At 49.1% G+C, this 14803-nt stretch overlaps 2 protein-coding genes across 3 annotated transcripts; both read right to left on the bottom strand.

Moving 5' to 3' along the window:
• Positions 1–475: 475 nt before the first annotated feature.
• On the bottom strand, positions 476–6163 carry FFAR3 (free fatty acid receptor 3). Of its 2 annotated transcripts, none has more exons than XM_036346989.1 (2): positions 6055–6163; positions 476–2004 (listed from the first exon to the last, which is right to left on the bottom strand). In XM_036346989.1, exons 1-2 carry the CDS (start codon positions 6131–6133, stop codon positions 983–985), a joined length of 1101 nt encoding a protein of 366 aa, XP_036202882.1. In that variant the 5' UTR covers positions 6134–6163; the 3' UTR covers positions 476–982. The 2 variants fall into 2 exon arrangements, with proteins under 2 accessions (XP_036202882.1, XP_036202883.1); XM_036346990.1 differs by lacking the exon at positions 6055–6163 and adding an exon at positions 2203–2662.
• A 65-nt stretch (positions 6164–6228) lies between these two features.
• Positions 6229–7730, bottom strand: FFAR1 (free fatty acid receptor 1). The gene has a single exon (XM_036346991.1). It carries the CDS (start codon positions 7155–7157, stop codon positions 6255–6257), a length of 903 nt encoding a protein of 300 aa, XP_036202884.1. The 5' UTR covers positions 7158–7730; the 3' UTR covers positions 6229–6254.
• Positions 7731–14803: the final 7073 nt, after the last annotated feature.

Genomic DNA, 14803 nt, shown 5'->3' on the forward strand with positions numbered 1-14803 from the left:
GATAAAGAGCTTCACAGATAAGAAAAAGCTAAAGGAACTCATCACCACCAAACCAGTATTATATGAAATGCTGAAAGGTATTCTTTAAGAAGAGGAAGAAGAAAAAGGTAAAGATAAAAATTATGAACAGCAAATACATATCTATCAACAAGTGAATCTAAAAATCAAGTAAATAAAAAACCTGATGAACAGAGTAAACTGGTGAATATAATAGAGCCAGGGGCATAGAAAGGGAGTGGACTGACAATTCTTGGGGGGAAAGCGGTGTGGGGGTGCAGGAAGAGACTGAACAAAAATCGTACACCTATGGATGAGGACAGTGGGAGGGGTAAGGGCAGAGGATGGGGTGGGAACTGGGTGGAGGAGAGCTATGGGGGGAAAAAAGAGGAACAACTGTAATAATTTGAACAATAAAGATTTAATTAAAAAAAAAGAAAGAAAACAGAATAAGGAAAGACCATTGTCTTTTGCTTGCTATCAAATTTATTCAGGTAATTTTTGTTCTGTCATTTTTTTCATAAATGTCCCTGAAAATCTGAATTTATTGAACAATGGAAACTTTCTGGAAAAGTCCATGTGAGAGCAGGACGCTCCTTCGTGCCTGGATCCTGTGTCCTCCGCTCCTGACTTGCCAGGTCAGCGGCTCTGAAGGGTAGATTCTTCTCTCTTGTCTCAAGCCACTGGGTAGCTCCCTCGGCCCTGGACACTGCCCTCAACTCCTCTTTCACCGGAGCTGGCTGCTGTCCCCGGGAGCTCGTTTTCCTCGCGCGCTCACCTTGACTACATCCTGGGCCTAATCCACAGCGGGGGGGATGGGAAGCGAGGGAGGGAGGGCAGAGTGGTGAAATCAAGAATTGGGCTTTGGCGAGCACATCCTTAGGAAGGCTGGGTGCCTGCTCTGCTCGACGGCATCAGTCTCCAGCCTGCCACTCCCAGGTCCCGCCTAACTTGAGCTGGGAACTGCCTTGTGATGAGATGTCTTTCAGTTCAGGCCACTTGACGCCCGCTCCACAGCCCTCTTAGAGTCCACTACCTGTTTCTCTACATTGGACAGCTCCCGCGGTTGCCCCTCTTCATTCTTCTTCAGTTTCAAGCAGCTCTCCTGCCTCCAGAAGCCCCAGACCCCAGGCAGCCTTTGCAGCAGCCTCTGAAAGTCAGCCTGGAACCCAGATGATGAGAAGTAGTAAACCAAGGGATCAACGCAAGAATTCAAGGTGCTGAGGAGTAGCACGTAATTTCTCCATACTGGGCTTTTATTCTGGAGGTAGCCCACAACATGAGAAATATTGTAGGGCCCAAAGCAGATGAGGAAGTTAAGCATCGTGGCTGCCACTAGCCCTGCCACCCTCTTCCGCCGGTGGCTGGCTCCCCTCCTGAGTGTGCACACCAGGCAGCTGTAGCAGTAGCTGGTGATGAGCAGGGGAATTCCAAAAAGGACCACAGCCATCTCCAGCCGGACAGGCAGGAGAATGGCCAGCTGCTCCTTCTGGAAGTCCAGGTAGCAGGTGCTGAGGGAAGAGTTTCCTGAGAATTCGGTGATAAAGACCACGCTGCAGTGCCCAGTGGCCAGGAGCCAGCAGGCCCCACTGACCAGGCCAGCCTGTCGGAGCCTTGGCCGGGCCTTGTACCACAGCGGGTAGGCCACGCTCAGGTAGCGCTCGATGCTCACAGCTGTCAGGAAGAGGGATGTGAGATAGATGGTGGTGAAGAAGAGGAATTTGGTTAAGGGGCAGAAAATGAAGGGCAGCCGCCAGTGCATGCCGCTGGCCGCCTCCACCATGCGGAAGGGCAGGAAGAGCAGCAGGAGCAGGTCCGAGAGGGTCAGGTTCAGCAAGAGCACGTCCACGGCCACTGGGCGGCGCTGCAGCTTGCGGGCGAAGATCACCAGAGCCACCAGGTTGAGCGGGAGCCCCACCAAGAAGGTGAAGAGGTACACGGAGAAGTACAGCCAGTGATTGCCGGGGAAGAAGGATGGATCCAGGCTTGTGTCCATGGTGATGGCCACTAGAGAGAAAGAGGTTGTGAGACAGAGAGGGAGAGAGATGGCAGCGTCTCAACAATCCACAGAGAACATCGTCACCACCTCACTTTCTCATGCCCCCTGACGCCTTCCCCACTGGGGTCAGCCTGTCTCCTACTGCTTCCCCCAGTAAAGTAAGCGCCAAGCGGCTCCTCCACAGTTACTCAGGGCCCAGCACTCACCTGCTTATTTAAGAATCCAAGTGCTCTGCCACTCGGCACCTTGCTGGTTCCTCCAGAGCAAGTGCAGTTAGCTATTAATCTGACGGAACTGATAAAGATCTGGCAGTGCCTGTGATGTCACTCACTGCTGAGCCATAGCACAAAAGATGCCTTTAGCTCTGTATGCAAAATGAAGAGCAAATTCCACAAGTGGAGGCCTGGCTCCTAGGGCAGCCTCCAGTGGAATGCCCCCACCAGGCCTGAGCCGACGTCATCTCTCCTTCCCCCATCCTCCACTTGCAGTTTATCTGCTCTCTACGTGGCACTCGTCTAGTTTGCCTTGTAAGGACAGGAAGCAGGATGCAGTGATGGTAAGTATGGCCTGGGTCCAATGTCGGCTCCGTCACTTATTTACTCTGATATGGAGCAAGTGATGTAAACTCTCTGAATCTCTGCTTTTTCATCTAAAACAGAGAGGATCACAGTACCAATCTCATATGTTATTGTGTAGATTACAGCATTAGTCCATATCAAATGCTTAGAAGCGAGCCTGACATGTTAGGGTGAGCACTTAACAGGTGTTAGTTGCCATCACCCGAGTCCCTGGTATGGGCTTGTCCCTGGGGTGACGGTAATAATAACATTAATAATAATGATGATGGTGGTGGTGATGATAGCAGCTACCTTTTAGGGGGCATATAATCTATAGCAGATACTCTGATTCTCAAGGTATCACCATTATGTCTTGTGCCTCACTGTGCAGAAGTGACTTGCTCCAGGTAATCACCACCAGAATTCAAACCCAAGTTCTGTCCAGCTTCAGAGATTATTTATTTATTCATTCAAATATTTATGGAACACAATGAGATACCATTTTATTCCCATGCTACTGGAATGGCTATAAGTAAAAACAGATGTCAAGTGTTGGTGAGGATGTGAAGAAATGAGAATCCTCACATGTTGCTGGGGAGAATACAAAATAGTGGAGTCACTTTTAAGCAGTGTGAGTGTCTTTAAAAGGTAAACATAAACTTACCATGTGACCCAATTCCCTTATAGGTAGGTATCTACTTAAAAGAAAGAAAAACATATGTCCACACAGTCTTGCTCATAAGTGTTCAAATAGCATTAGTCGCCCAGCCAGTGTTACTCAGTGGTTGAGCGTTGACTCATGAACCAGGAGGTCACGGTTCGATTCCTGGTCAGGGCACATGCCTGGGTTGTGGGTTCAATCCCCAGTAGGGGGCATGCAGGAAGCAGCTGATCAATTATTCTCTCTCATCATTGATCTCTCTCTCTCTCTCTCTGCCTCGCTCTCTCTGAAATCTTTAAAAACATATTTTAAAAATAACAAAAAAATAGCATTAGTCATAATAGCCAAGAAATGGAAACATCCCTCTGTGACCTATCAGCTAATGAATGGATAAACCAGGCAGCATATCCATACAATAGAACACTACCTGCAATAAGAAGGAATGGAATACCCATGTGTACTATAATGCGGATGAACCTCAAAAACATTATGCTAAGTGAAAAAAGCCAGACATTAAAGACTGAGCATTATATGTTTTCATTTATATAAAATGTCCAGAATAGGCACATTTATAGAGACAACAAGTAGATGACTGGTTATAGGGGTGGAAGTGGGAGTTACTGTAAATGAGCATGAGGGATCTGACTGGGGTGATGAAAATGTTCTAAATTGGATTTAGTGATAGTTGCACACCTCAGTAAATTTACTAAAACTCATTGAATTGTACATACCAAATGGGTGAATTTTATGATATGAAAATATTATCTCAATAAGTAGTGGACAAAACAAAGTTTTTGCTGTTGTGGTGCTTACAGTTGGTAATGAGAGGGTTGGGAGGGTTGAGTGGTGGGAGGATAATACAGAGGCAGAGAACCACTGGAGGAAACACTGCAGGCAGAAGGAATGGCAGGTGCACAGGCTTGACCCACTGGGGGAACTGGTAGAAGGTTTAGGGTTCAAGGGCCAGGGGTCAGGAGATGATGCCAGGGGAGGATCATGCAAGGCCCATGGGCCCCAGAGAGCAACTGAAATCTCCCCTATGAGGATGAGGCACAAGTAACAGGAAGAAGTGGCCCAGCAGCAGGTACTCCAGAGAATAGGAGAGAGAATAGTCTCTGGCATTATGGGAGGAGCAGGGGGCCACCGGAGCTGTTATGGGAACCTCTCTGGAATCACCACAGTGTAGGGAACTAACGTGTTTCTGCCCCCGACAGAGCCTCCAGCAAGTTACTTCCCTGGCCTGTTTCCATGTTTATAAAACAGAAAATAAAACTTGCTTTGGAGGGCTATTGTGAATATTCACTCATGCAACAAACATTTACTGAGAGCCTACTGTGTGCTAGGCTCTCTTCTAGGTGCTGGGGATATATCAGAAAATAAAACAAAATTCCTTGCCCTTGTAGACATTTAAGCATGAAAAGAAATAACTTGTATAAATCTGTTCACGCATGCTGGGCACATAGCTACCACTTTTGGTGCTCCTATATGTTCATGGCACTGTCATCATCAGAGGAACAAATCTGCTTTCTACCCCTGGCCTGGGCAGAGCAGATGCCCAAGTGTCTGCCTCCTTTATGGCCTCTCTCTTCTGCCTGCTTTCTTGTGGGTTCAGGGTGCCACCATTCACCTTTGTAAAATGGACCCCAAGGACAGGCATTAACCCAATAACTAAGTTTTCCAAATGTCCCCTGACCTTGGGGGCCCTGCCTTGAAAGATCACATCCCACATCTACCCCTTCCTTGCTGTAGGGCCTTGGGAAAATTTTTTCTCCCTGCAAAATAAAGATGATAATGGCTTCAGTTACTCTCTGGGGTCCTTCAGCCGGGCCTGCCCCCTTTCACAGTCCAGGAGCCCTTAGGGGTGGGAGGCAACCCGGCGATCAGGGGAAGACGATGCCCCCATCACACCTCTGCTGCTGCCACTGTCGGCAGCGCAAGCCTCAGCTGGCCCTGGTTACCTGAGCCTTGGGTGGCCCTGGGCAGCTGGGGGGCTGAGAGGACTGGAAAACTCCAGAGGCAGGCATGCAGCAAGGTGGGCCCAGCCTTGCTGCGCCTGCTGCCCCAGCGGTGCTGTGGGGACTGGGCGCCACCATCTTGTGGCTGTGGGCACTGCCATATTTGAGGGCATGGCAGTCAATTAGCATGTTCCCTCCTTATTGGCTGTGGGTGCCACCACTTTGAGGGCGGGGCAGTCAATTAGCATATTCTCTCCTTATTGGCTGTGGGCGCCACCATCTTTGCGATGGTATGTGGGTCAATTGGCATATTCCCTCTTTATTAGATAGGATGCTGCTTCCCCTGGATAGAGGCCCCCCTGTGCCAGGCACATGGCTTGGTGAGCAAAGCACAGGCTAGAATTGAGTTAATGAACAACCTGCCCAGCTGCACGGGTAAATCAGAGGCCTTTGTGAGGATGAAATGAGACAACACTAGTCAAGCACTTGGCATGGTGACTGGCTCGTATTAGAGGCTCTGTATTTGTTTGCGACTATTTCTGGTGTTGCTAATATTTTCCCTCCCCCTGCTGAAGCATCCCTTCTCCCCAACTTCCTGTTCGCAGTTCTAATGCTGCCCTCTTGTGAGTTTCCAGTGGTATTACAGTGTCATTATTTTGCCTCCTGTCTCAGTCAGAAATTAAATGACTAGGAAATGACTTTGGAGTAGCATCTCCCAATATGTATCATCAGATGGCAGTTCCTCTAGATTAGAAGCAAACTCCCCTCCTACTTTCCCACTAGTAAAAGGCCTCTGCCCATAACACTGACAGGCAGGCAGGTAAGGACCAAGCAGAGGAGAGACAGATACGGAGAGTCTGCTGCTGTGTGCAGAGGTCAATTTACCTTTCTCCTGCGACCAGCTCCTGGCCTCCATTCTTCTCTCCAGGTGGGACGATATCTTGCCAGACTCAGTTCTTCCCATAAGTGGCTCCAGGGGTGCCCCAGGGCAAGGCCACCCTGCAGTTCCTTTGGAGCAGCCCCCACCAGAGGCCTAGAGAAGCAGCGGGGTTCTGCTGCATGTTCCTGCCCCCCAGCAGAGGCTACTACTTCTGAGATGTACCCCCTTTGATTCTTGTCCCACATGATGTCCCCCGGCCAATCCCCCTTCCCAAGTAGCCGGTCACCAATGGGTTGAGCACCACGCTCCAAGCACCTGTGAGGAGCCCCAGCTTCCTCCAGCGGCCTCCCATGTCGGGTTGCAAGAAGCCAGCCACATTGGAGGCATTGTAGGGTCCCAAGCAGAGCAGCAGTGTGAGCAGTGCCCCGCCAGCCACCCACGCTGCTCTTAGTTTCCGTCTGTGACTCAGGCCTGAGCTGGCCAGTGCCCGGAGGCAGCCCACGTAGCAGAAGGCTGTGATGGTCAGGGGCAGAAAGAAGAGCAGGAGAGAGAGGCTGAGGCGAGCAGGGCCTGCTGAGGCTGGGTCCCAGGCCTCCAAGCAGACTGGAGAGCCATTGACTGGTGTGTTGATGCCTAGGGAGCTGGTGGTATTGTCCATCCAGCCTCCCGGAGCCTCCAACCCAAAGACCAGCCCCAGGTGACAGAGGACAAGGGCCCATATGGCCACACACACGCCCCAGGAATAGCAGGGCCTCCTAACAGCTTGGTAGCCCAAGGGGAAGGCGGCTCCTAGGTAACGGCCAGCACTCAGGGCAGCCAGGAAGCCGCCACCCGCATAGAGCGGAGCAAAGTGGGCCAGGGCAAAGGCAGGACAGAGCGGGGCCGGCAGAGGCCAGGCTCCCGCAGCCAGGGCCTCCACCGCCTTCAGGGGAAGAGAAGCCGCCAGCAATAGGTCTGAGCAGCCCAGGTGGAGGGCATAGACAAGGCTGGGAGTGAGGCGGAGCCGGGCGTGGGCCACGGCGCCCCCAATGGCCAGGACATTGAGTGGGAAGCCCAGTGCAAAGGCGGCCACGTAGAGGGCAAAGGAGAGCTGCGGGGGCAGGTCCATGGGGCCCGGTGGCCCAATTGGCTCCTGTGCTCACTGCTCCCTGACCTCAGATCTCAGGCCTGAGGAGGGAAGCTCTGGAGTCACAAACCGCCCAGGGTATTAGAAGCCTTCGGCAGACGGAGGCCCACAAAGGGAGGTGGCAGCCAGTTAGCAGGGGAGCCCGGATGATAGCGACACTGCTAGCCCTCAGTCCTCTGCTTTCTTTCCACTGTATCGCCTCTTAAAATACAGAATGTGATCGAGGATTGACAAGAGAAGACAGAACGAAAGCGTGCAGGTCCCAGAAGAGCGAAGGCTGCTTAATTTCTGAGACTCTGGGGAGAGAAGGGGGAGAGAGAATTCAAAACAGAGTTGGGCCCCACAGTACGTGCTTTTCTTAGGCATGGAAGTTAGACTTCTGCTTTCAGTTCCCTTCCCCCAACTCCCTGGGAAGAGAAGTGGCTGCTCCCCCACTGTGGACCACCAGTCCAGCAGTGGAGGGTTGGTGTTAGCTCCTAGCCAAGGGAAGGAGAAGTTGGGGTTTGGGTAGGGTGGAGGTTGTGGCAACCAAAGGGTCCCCCCAGCAGAGAGCCCCAGAGAAGCCAGGTCCCATCGTGTCCACGGGAATGAACTTGCTGATTTCAGGGGCGCCCTGAGCAGGGGGATTTGGGAATCTGGGGAATAACTGTTGGTGTAGAGAGGAGCCACAGAAAGAAGGACTCACCTCTTAGTGCTGCCAGATGTCTCTGAGGCTCTGGAGTCCCCGTGCTGGGCTGAGGGAGGGTGCCTGGGATGGGCAGTGGGCCGGAAGGGAGAGAAGGGTGGAGTGGCAGGGCCATTAGCTCAAGGCACCAGCAGCCTGGGTGAGCAGCTAATGGGGCATCGCCTGCTGGAGCTGAGGCCAGATGGAAGGAAGTAAGGGTCCAGGATGACGTGAACACAGGAAGGGGAGAGGGCAGAACTGTGGGCTTTTTCTGAGTAGCGAGGAGTGCACAGCCAGCACCTTGGAGGAGCGGGATTGGTGACACACAACCAGAATACAGCTTCATCTCCCCCGCCCCCACCCAGCCTGCTCAAACCTGCTCTCCAGTCCTGGAGGAGCTGCTGGGCAGGCTGCAGGCTCCAGTCGCCTTCGTCCCCACACTGTCTCCAGCTGGTCACTCATATGTGGGATAATTACATAACTGCATCAAGGTGTGGCCTGTGCCCTCCCCCCCCACCCTCCACTGTGCGCAAGTGTGGGCACGTGCTGTGGGGAGCACTCCTCCATTCTCCCTCTCCTTTCGCTCTGCCAGGATCACACTGTTTTCTGCCCCTTCCGGTGTTGACAGGAGGAGGAGGAGGAGAGACAAGGTCTCATTTGGCAGCACTGGAGTAACCGGGCTGCGTGGATGGCAAAGGGGACTCCTCCTTGGGCATTTGTAAGGACATTGGCCAGCACAGTGCTGGCCCAACCAGCTGCTTAGCTTTCCTCTCTCAGCTTCTGGGAATTTGGCCATTTACCGCCTGTCAGCAGGAAGACCTCCTCAATGAGATTTAAAATGGCCCCAGGTTGTGTTCTCTGTCTCTCTATCTCAGAGTGTGCACGTGTCTTCCTGTCTGTCTGTCTCTATCTCTCTGCTGCCTCAGACTGACAACAACCTTCTGACTTCAGTTTTCTTGTGTGTGTGTATGTGTTGCTCACCAAGCTACTGTGCCCCTCCCACATTCAAAGTCTCTCTAAATAAGTAAATAAGCTTCTTTGGGTGGTTTTCTGGGAGTGCTTCTCACCAGGCTTCAGGTGAGGGCTACATATCAACAACTACCTCCAAAAAAATAATCTAATTTCCTTTTATTACTTCAGTCACTAAATTGATTCCAGGTTGCCTCCCTTGTAAGTCCCATGGATGTTGTTCAGCCCCTCTCTTGGAATGCAGAAGAATTTGCCACCTGTTGAATAGTATTTTCTCTTTGGAAATCACTGAGAAATTGACAGAACCAAAGGGAAAAGCAAGAGGAGTGCCATTTCACCTCCCGTAACAAGCGTTTGTGAGAAGAGCAAAGCTGGGCACAAAGGGAGACAACAGGTCTTCAAGATCTCTACTCTGGCCCCGCCCACCTGGCGGTTGAGGTCTCTGGCCATTGCCACCTTCTTAGGGGGCCTTCCTTGATCCCTCCATACAAACAGTCCCCTCCCCTGCTCCAGCCTCTCTGCATTCCTCTTGTTTTGTGCTTATTCACAGCACTCACTGTTCTAGACATCAGATTTGCTAGCTCCTCTGCTAGAATGTTGGTCAGTGAGGGCCAAGATTTCTGTCTACTTTGTCTACTGCTCTTTGCACACATAATAGTGGCTCAGGGAGTTGAACAGTCAATTGTCTGGGCCCTGGGAGGGTGGTGAGATCTGCAGCTGGAAAGCGGGCTGCCTGTGGTCCAGAGTCTGGAGAGTCTGCAGAGGGCTGCGGCCTTAGAGCTCCCCAGCAAACTGCTGTACACACCTCAGCAGTGCCTATTCATAGTCACATCTCTTGGTCAATTGGTCATGAAATAGATTTACGTCAGTGACCAGGCTCAGGGACAGGAGGAAAGGAATCCACTGGTTGCCAGGAAGCCTGTGCCAGGCCTCATCAGGCTCAGGGCTAACTCCAGCTTCTTTCAAGGGGCCCTGCCCTAAAACCCTTTGGGTACCCCAGAGATTCCCCCAAATTAGGACTGTGTCATATTTTTTCTGTGCCCCAATAACTGGCTCTGTGCTGGATGCATTGACATGTGCTCAGTAAATGTTTGTTGAATGAATGGTTGAATGATACTGGGCCTCATTTTCAACAAGGAAACTCCCAATCCCTTCCCTTCTCATTTAAGCAGCTCTTGGAGTCTCTTCTTCCTCCAGAAAAACTGATGGTACTCACAGGAATTCAAACAGGACAGTTCTTGAGGAAGATGGCAGCCAAATAGGCAGACCTTTCTGGCACCCCTCCCTCAGGACCAGGCAGGAAATACAACTAAACTGGAGAATATTCACCCAGAATTACCAACTGAGGCCCAGCTGAGGAAGAGACTTATATCAAGGAAGGACAGAAAACACCTGGAGACTGGTCGGAAGGATGAGGTGGTGAGAGGAGCTGACCCAGCTTCTGCAGGTGGCAGGCCAAGAATGAAGAGGGATCTTTCGGCTATGGAAGCATTATTTCCCTGAGAAGATCGAGGCCTGGAATCCAGGCTGGGCCCCCTCCCACCCCCACTCCCACCAAACCAATGGCCACTTTTCCTGAGAGACTATGGCCCATTCCAGTAGCCACAGCTCAGGAAAACGAAAGCCCTGCCCTAGGCGTCACAGCCTGCCACACCCTGCATCTTGACCTTTGCAGAGCAGACAGCAGCAGAGGCCAAGTTTTTAATAGTCTCAGGAACCAGTGACTGGATTAGGGATGGGGCTGTCCACCCTACTATCCCGGGAAGCTGCCTGGTGCTTCCCTCTCACAGGAGAGCTGATAGAAGCTCCGGGTTTCCAGCTGTTCCCCTGGACTGCATATAAGGGTCTCGGCCCAGCTCAGGGCATGGAAATATTGGATCCTCTCAGAGGAGTAGCTCTGGAACAGGGAAACACACCCATCACGTTCCCTGACATCTGAATGGCACCTCCTCCTCAGGGGAGACCCAGAGGTCAAGACTCCTGATTCTGCCTAAAGCCCTTTCAGAAACAGACTTTTGAGTGATTAAGATTGACAGTTGGCTGGCAGGTGAAGGCAGGCAGAGGTAGAGCCCGGTAACCTGGGGAAGGTTGCTGACCCATCACTGGGCCCTGTACTGCTAATGGAACTGGCCTTAGAGTGCAGCTCCTCCTGCGAGCAGCCAAGTCCTAGGGAGAAAGACACAAACTGCGGATCCCTGGAAATTTCAAACAGGTTGCTGAAAGCCAAAGGAGGACAGTTCCTGACAGTGGTTAGCACCTGAGTACCTCCTTGGGAGGCCCAGCATTAGCAGACAGAACAGCCTTGGTCATCAGAAGAGCAGAATCCAAAGGGACCTCCCAGGAGGCACTGAAGTCTGCTGAGATCAATGCCACTTTACTTTTTTTTTCTTTATCTTCTGTGTCTTTCTTCTTTATTGATTATTATTTTAGTCTCTCTTTTTTCTTTTATAGATCTAATTTTCCCTTCCCTTTTCTTACTCTATTTTTTCTTCTTTCTCCTTCTTTCTATTTGCTTTGCCTTTTCCTATTATTTTGTCTATCTGCTTTCTACTCTATTTTCCTTTACATAATTATCTTATTTCTCTTTTCTTTTATAAAATTTTCCTTCCCCTATTCTTTATTCTTAACTTTTTTCTTTCATCTTTGCCCTTTCATTGTACTTTTTCTTCTTTCAAATTTTCTCTTCTTTTGTGGTTGCTTTTGTTGTTGTTGTAGGGGCCTTGTATGTTTTTATTTTGTTTTATTTTGTTTTTATCTGCCAGCACCTAGGCAATAGCTTGGATGATGTGGTTGGGGGTGAGCCTCACAGTCAGCCAACGTCAGAGGAGATTCTTCCCAGAAATGGGACAGCAGCATTCAGGACCCATTTATAATGGGAGAGCCCAAGTAACACACAAGTAACCAGCTCAGGGGATTTAAGAAACTGCGCCACTGGGTCCCATAAAATATTTACTACATAAGGCCACCCTGTGAAGACTGGGAGGCATAGCAATTTACTTTAATACATAGAAAAAAAATACAAAGGAACAACAAAAATGGGAGACAAAAAACAACCCCCAAATAAAAGAAAAGGAGGACACTCCAGAAAGAGAGTTAACAAAATGGAGGGAAGCCATTTATCAGATACAGAGCTCAGAGTAATGATAATGACTACACAAGGAACTTAGCGAGAATTTCAAGACACTTAGTGGGACTTACAACAGTATGAAACAAGAAGTAGAAACTATAAATAAGACCCAGAGACACAAAAGCATGAACAGACTGGAAAGGCAGGGGAGGGTGGGTGGGAAGAGCTCAATCAATGAACTTGTATGCATATATGCACAACCCATGGACACAGACAATGAGGTGTTGAGGGCCTCAGGTGGGGGTGGGGGGGCAGCAAGCAGGATGAAAGAGTATAATGGGGAGAAAGAAGAACCTATGTAATACTTTCAATAATAAAGATTTTTTTAAAAAAAAATCAGTTGGAAATGAGGAATAACATAACTGGCATCAAGAATACATGGGAAGGAATAAAAAGTAGGTTAAATGAGGCAGAAGAGTGAATCAGTGACTTGAAGAACAAGGTAGAAAAAACACAATCAAAGAGCAGCAAAAAGAAAAAAAAAATTATGCAGGAGGACAGTTTAAGGGAACTTTGGAACATGCGAGGTAACAACATTTGCATCATAGGGATACCAGAAGGAGAAGAAAGTGAGCAAGGATAGAGAACCAGGTTAAATAAATAATGACAGAAAACTTCCATAATTTGGTGAAGGAAAAAGTCACACAAGTGCAGGATGCACAGAGAGTTTCAATCAAGATGAACCCAAAGAGACTCATTCCAAGACACATCATAATCAAAATGTCAAACATGAAAGACAAAGAAAGTATCTTAAAGGCAGCAAAAGGGAGACAGAAAGTTACCTACAAGGGAGTACCCTTTAGAATGTCAGCTGATTTCTCAACAGAAGGGATTTTCATGAAGTATTCAAAGTAGAGGAGAAACCAAGATGGCGGCATAGGTAAACACCAGAGTTTGCTGCCTCAAACAACCACTTCAAAAATACAACTAAAAGACGGAACGGACATCATCCAGAACCACAGGAAGGCTGGCTGAGTGGAAGTTCTACAACTCGGAGGAAAGAGAAAAACATACCGAGACTCAGAGGAGGCGCAGTGCTGAAGTAAAATACTAAGGTGCGGAGTGCATGCGGAGCAGGCTGGTGGCTGAGGGCGCAGTTGTCGTTTTCAATCGGGAGGGAGTCTCAGGCTCTGAGCTCCAGTTCCAGATGAGTCTCTAGGGACCCAGACTCATACAGGAGAAGCGGGACTGTCTGGCATTGCTCAGAACCCTAGGGCAGCTTTCTCTCCGTGGGGCTTGCAGCGATTACTGGGACATTGAGAAGCAGAGCCTCTGAGGGCAAGACTGAGAGCAGCCATAATTGCTAACCCCGCCCTGTTGATCCCGTGGGACCCGCCCCGCCCTAGCCCTGCAGGGAGACTTTTGCTGGATAGCCTCAGGCAAAGGCTAGATTAGCACCTCCCTAGAGATCCAGGAGCCAGGAAGCCCAAAGGTCAGAGTGGGACCATCCAGTTTGCAGCTCCATGGAACCATAAAAGACACACTCAGGGGGCAGACTCAGTGAGCACCAAAGCCTCATCGAAGCAAGTCTAGCCCCAGAGGGTTGTCTCCAGCACAGAAGTTCTCCCACTGCAGACACAGCTGATTCTCACAGCCAATTGGCCTAGAGGTCAATTCCTCACAGTGATAAATACAACAATCAAGGCTTAACTACAACAAGACTGTGCACAAAGCCCACAAGGGGGTGCACCAAGAGCGTCTACCTCAGGTAATTGGGACACTTAGCACAGAAAGGCACTCTATCGGCACAGTGAAGCATAAAAAATGCTGAGACAAAGAAACAGGACACAAACAACAGAATTGGAGGAAAGCAAACTGTTGGATATAGAGTTCAAAACCACACTTTTAAGGTATTTAAAGAACTGTCTAGAAGCCGCCAATAAATTTAATAAGGCCCTCGAAAAGACTGTTGAGACCGCCGATAAATGTAGTGAGATCTTCAAGAAGACTGGTGAGACCGCCAATAAATGTAGTGAGATCCTCAAGAAATCTAATGAGACCCTCGATGTTGTGATAAAGAACCAACTAGAAATTAAGCATACACTGACTGAAATAAAGAATATTATACAGACTCCCAACAGCAGACCAGAGGGTCGCAAGAATCAAGTAAAAGATCTGAAATATGAAGAAGCAAAAAACACCCAACTGGAAAAGCAAAAAGAAAAAAGAATCCAAAAATACGAAGATAGTGTAAGGAGCCTCTGGGACAGCTTCAAGCGTACCAACATCAGAATTATAGGGGTGCCAGAAGATGAGAGACAGCAAGATATTGAAAACCTATTTCAAGAAATAATGACAGAAAACTTCCCCTACCTGGTAAAAGAAATAGACTTCCAAGTCCAGGAAGTGCAGAGAACCCCAAACAAAAGGAATCCAAAGAGGACCACACCAAGACACATCATAATTAAAATGCCAAGAGCGAAAGACAAAGAGAGAATCCTAAAAGCAGCAAGAGAAAGAAAATCAGTTACCTACAAGGGAGTACCCATACGACTGTCAGCTGATTTCTCAACAGAAACTTTGCAGGCCAGAAGGGAGTGGCAAGAAATATTCAAAGTGATGAATACCAAGAACCTACAACCAAGACTACTTTATCCAGCAAAGCTATCATTCAGAATTAAAGGTCAGATAAAGAGCTTCACAGATAAGAAAAAGCTAAAGGAGTTCATCACCACCAAACCAGTATTATATGAAATGCTGAAAGGTATCCTTTAAGAAGAGGAAGAAGAAGAAAAAGGTAAAGATACAAATTATGAACAACAAATACACATCTAGCAACAAGTGAATCTAAAAATCAAGTGAATAAATAATCTGATGAACAGAATGAACTGGTGATTGTAATAGAATCAGGGACATAGAAAGGTAATG

The sequence above is a fragment of the Myotis myotis genome, unplaced genomic scaffold (genome assembly GCF_014108235.1).
Source record: "Myotis myotis isolate mMyoMyo1 unplaced genomic scaffold, mMyoMyo1.p scaffold_m19_p_19, whole genome shotgun sequence".
Classification (NCBI taxonomy): Eukaryota; Metazoa; Chordata; class Mammalia; order Chiroptera; family Vespertilionidae; genus Myotis; species Myotis myotis.

Coding starts and splice junctions, on each gene's coding strand:
- FFAR3 (XM_036346989.1), bottom strand. CDS start 6,133: ATGGGAAGAACTGAGTCTGGCAAGATATCGTCCCACCTGGAGAGAAGA. Junction 2,005..6,054: donor GAGCTGGTCGCAGGAGAAAG/GTAAATTGACCT, acceptor CTTTCTCTCTAG/TGGCCATCACCATGGACACA.
- FFAR1 (XM_036346991.1), bottom strand. CDS start 7,157: ATGGACCTGCCCCCGCAGCTCTCCTTTGCCCTCTACGTGGCCGCCTTT.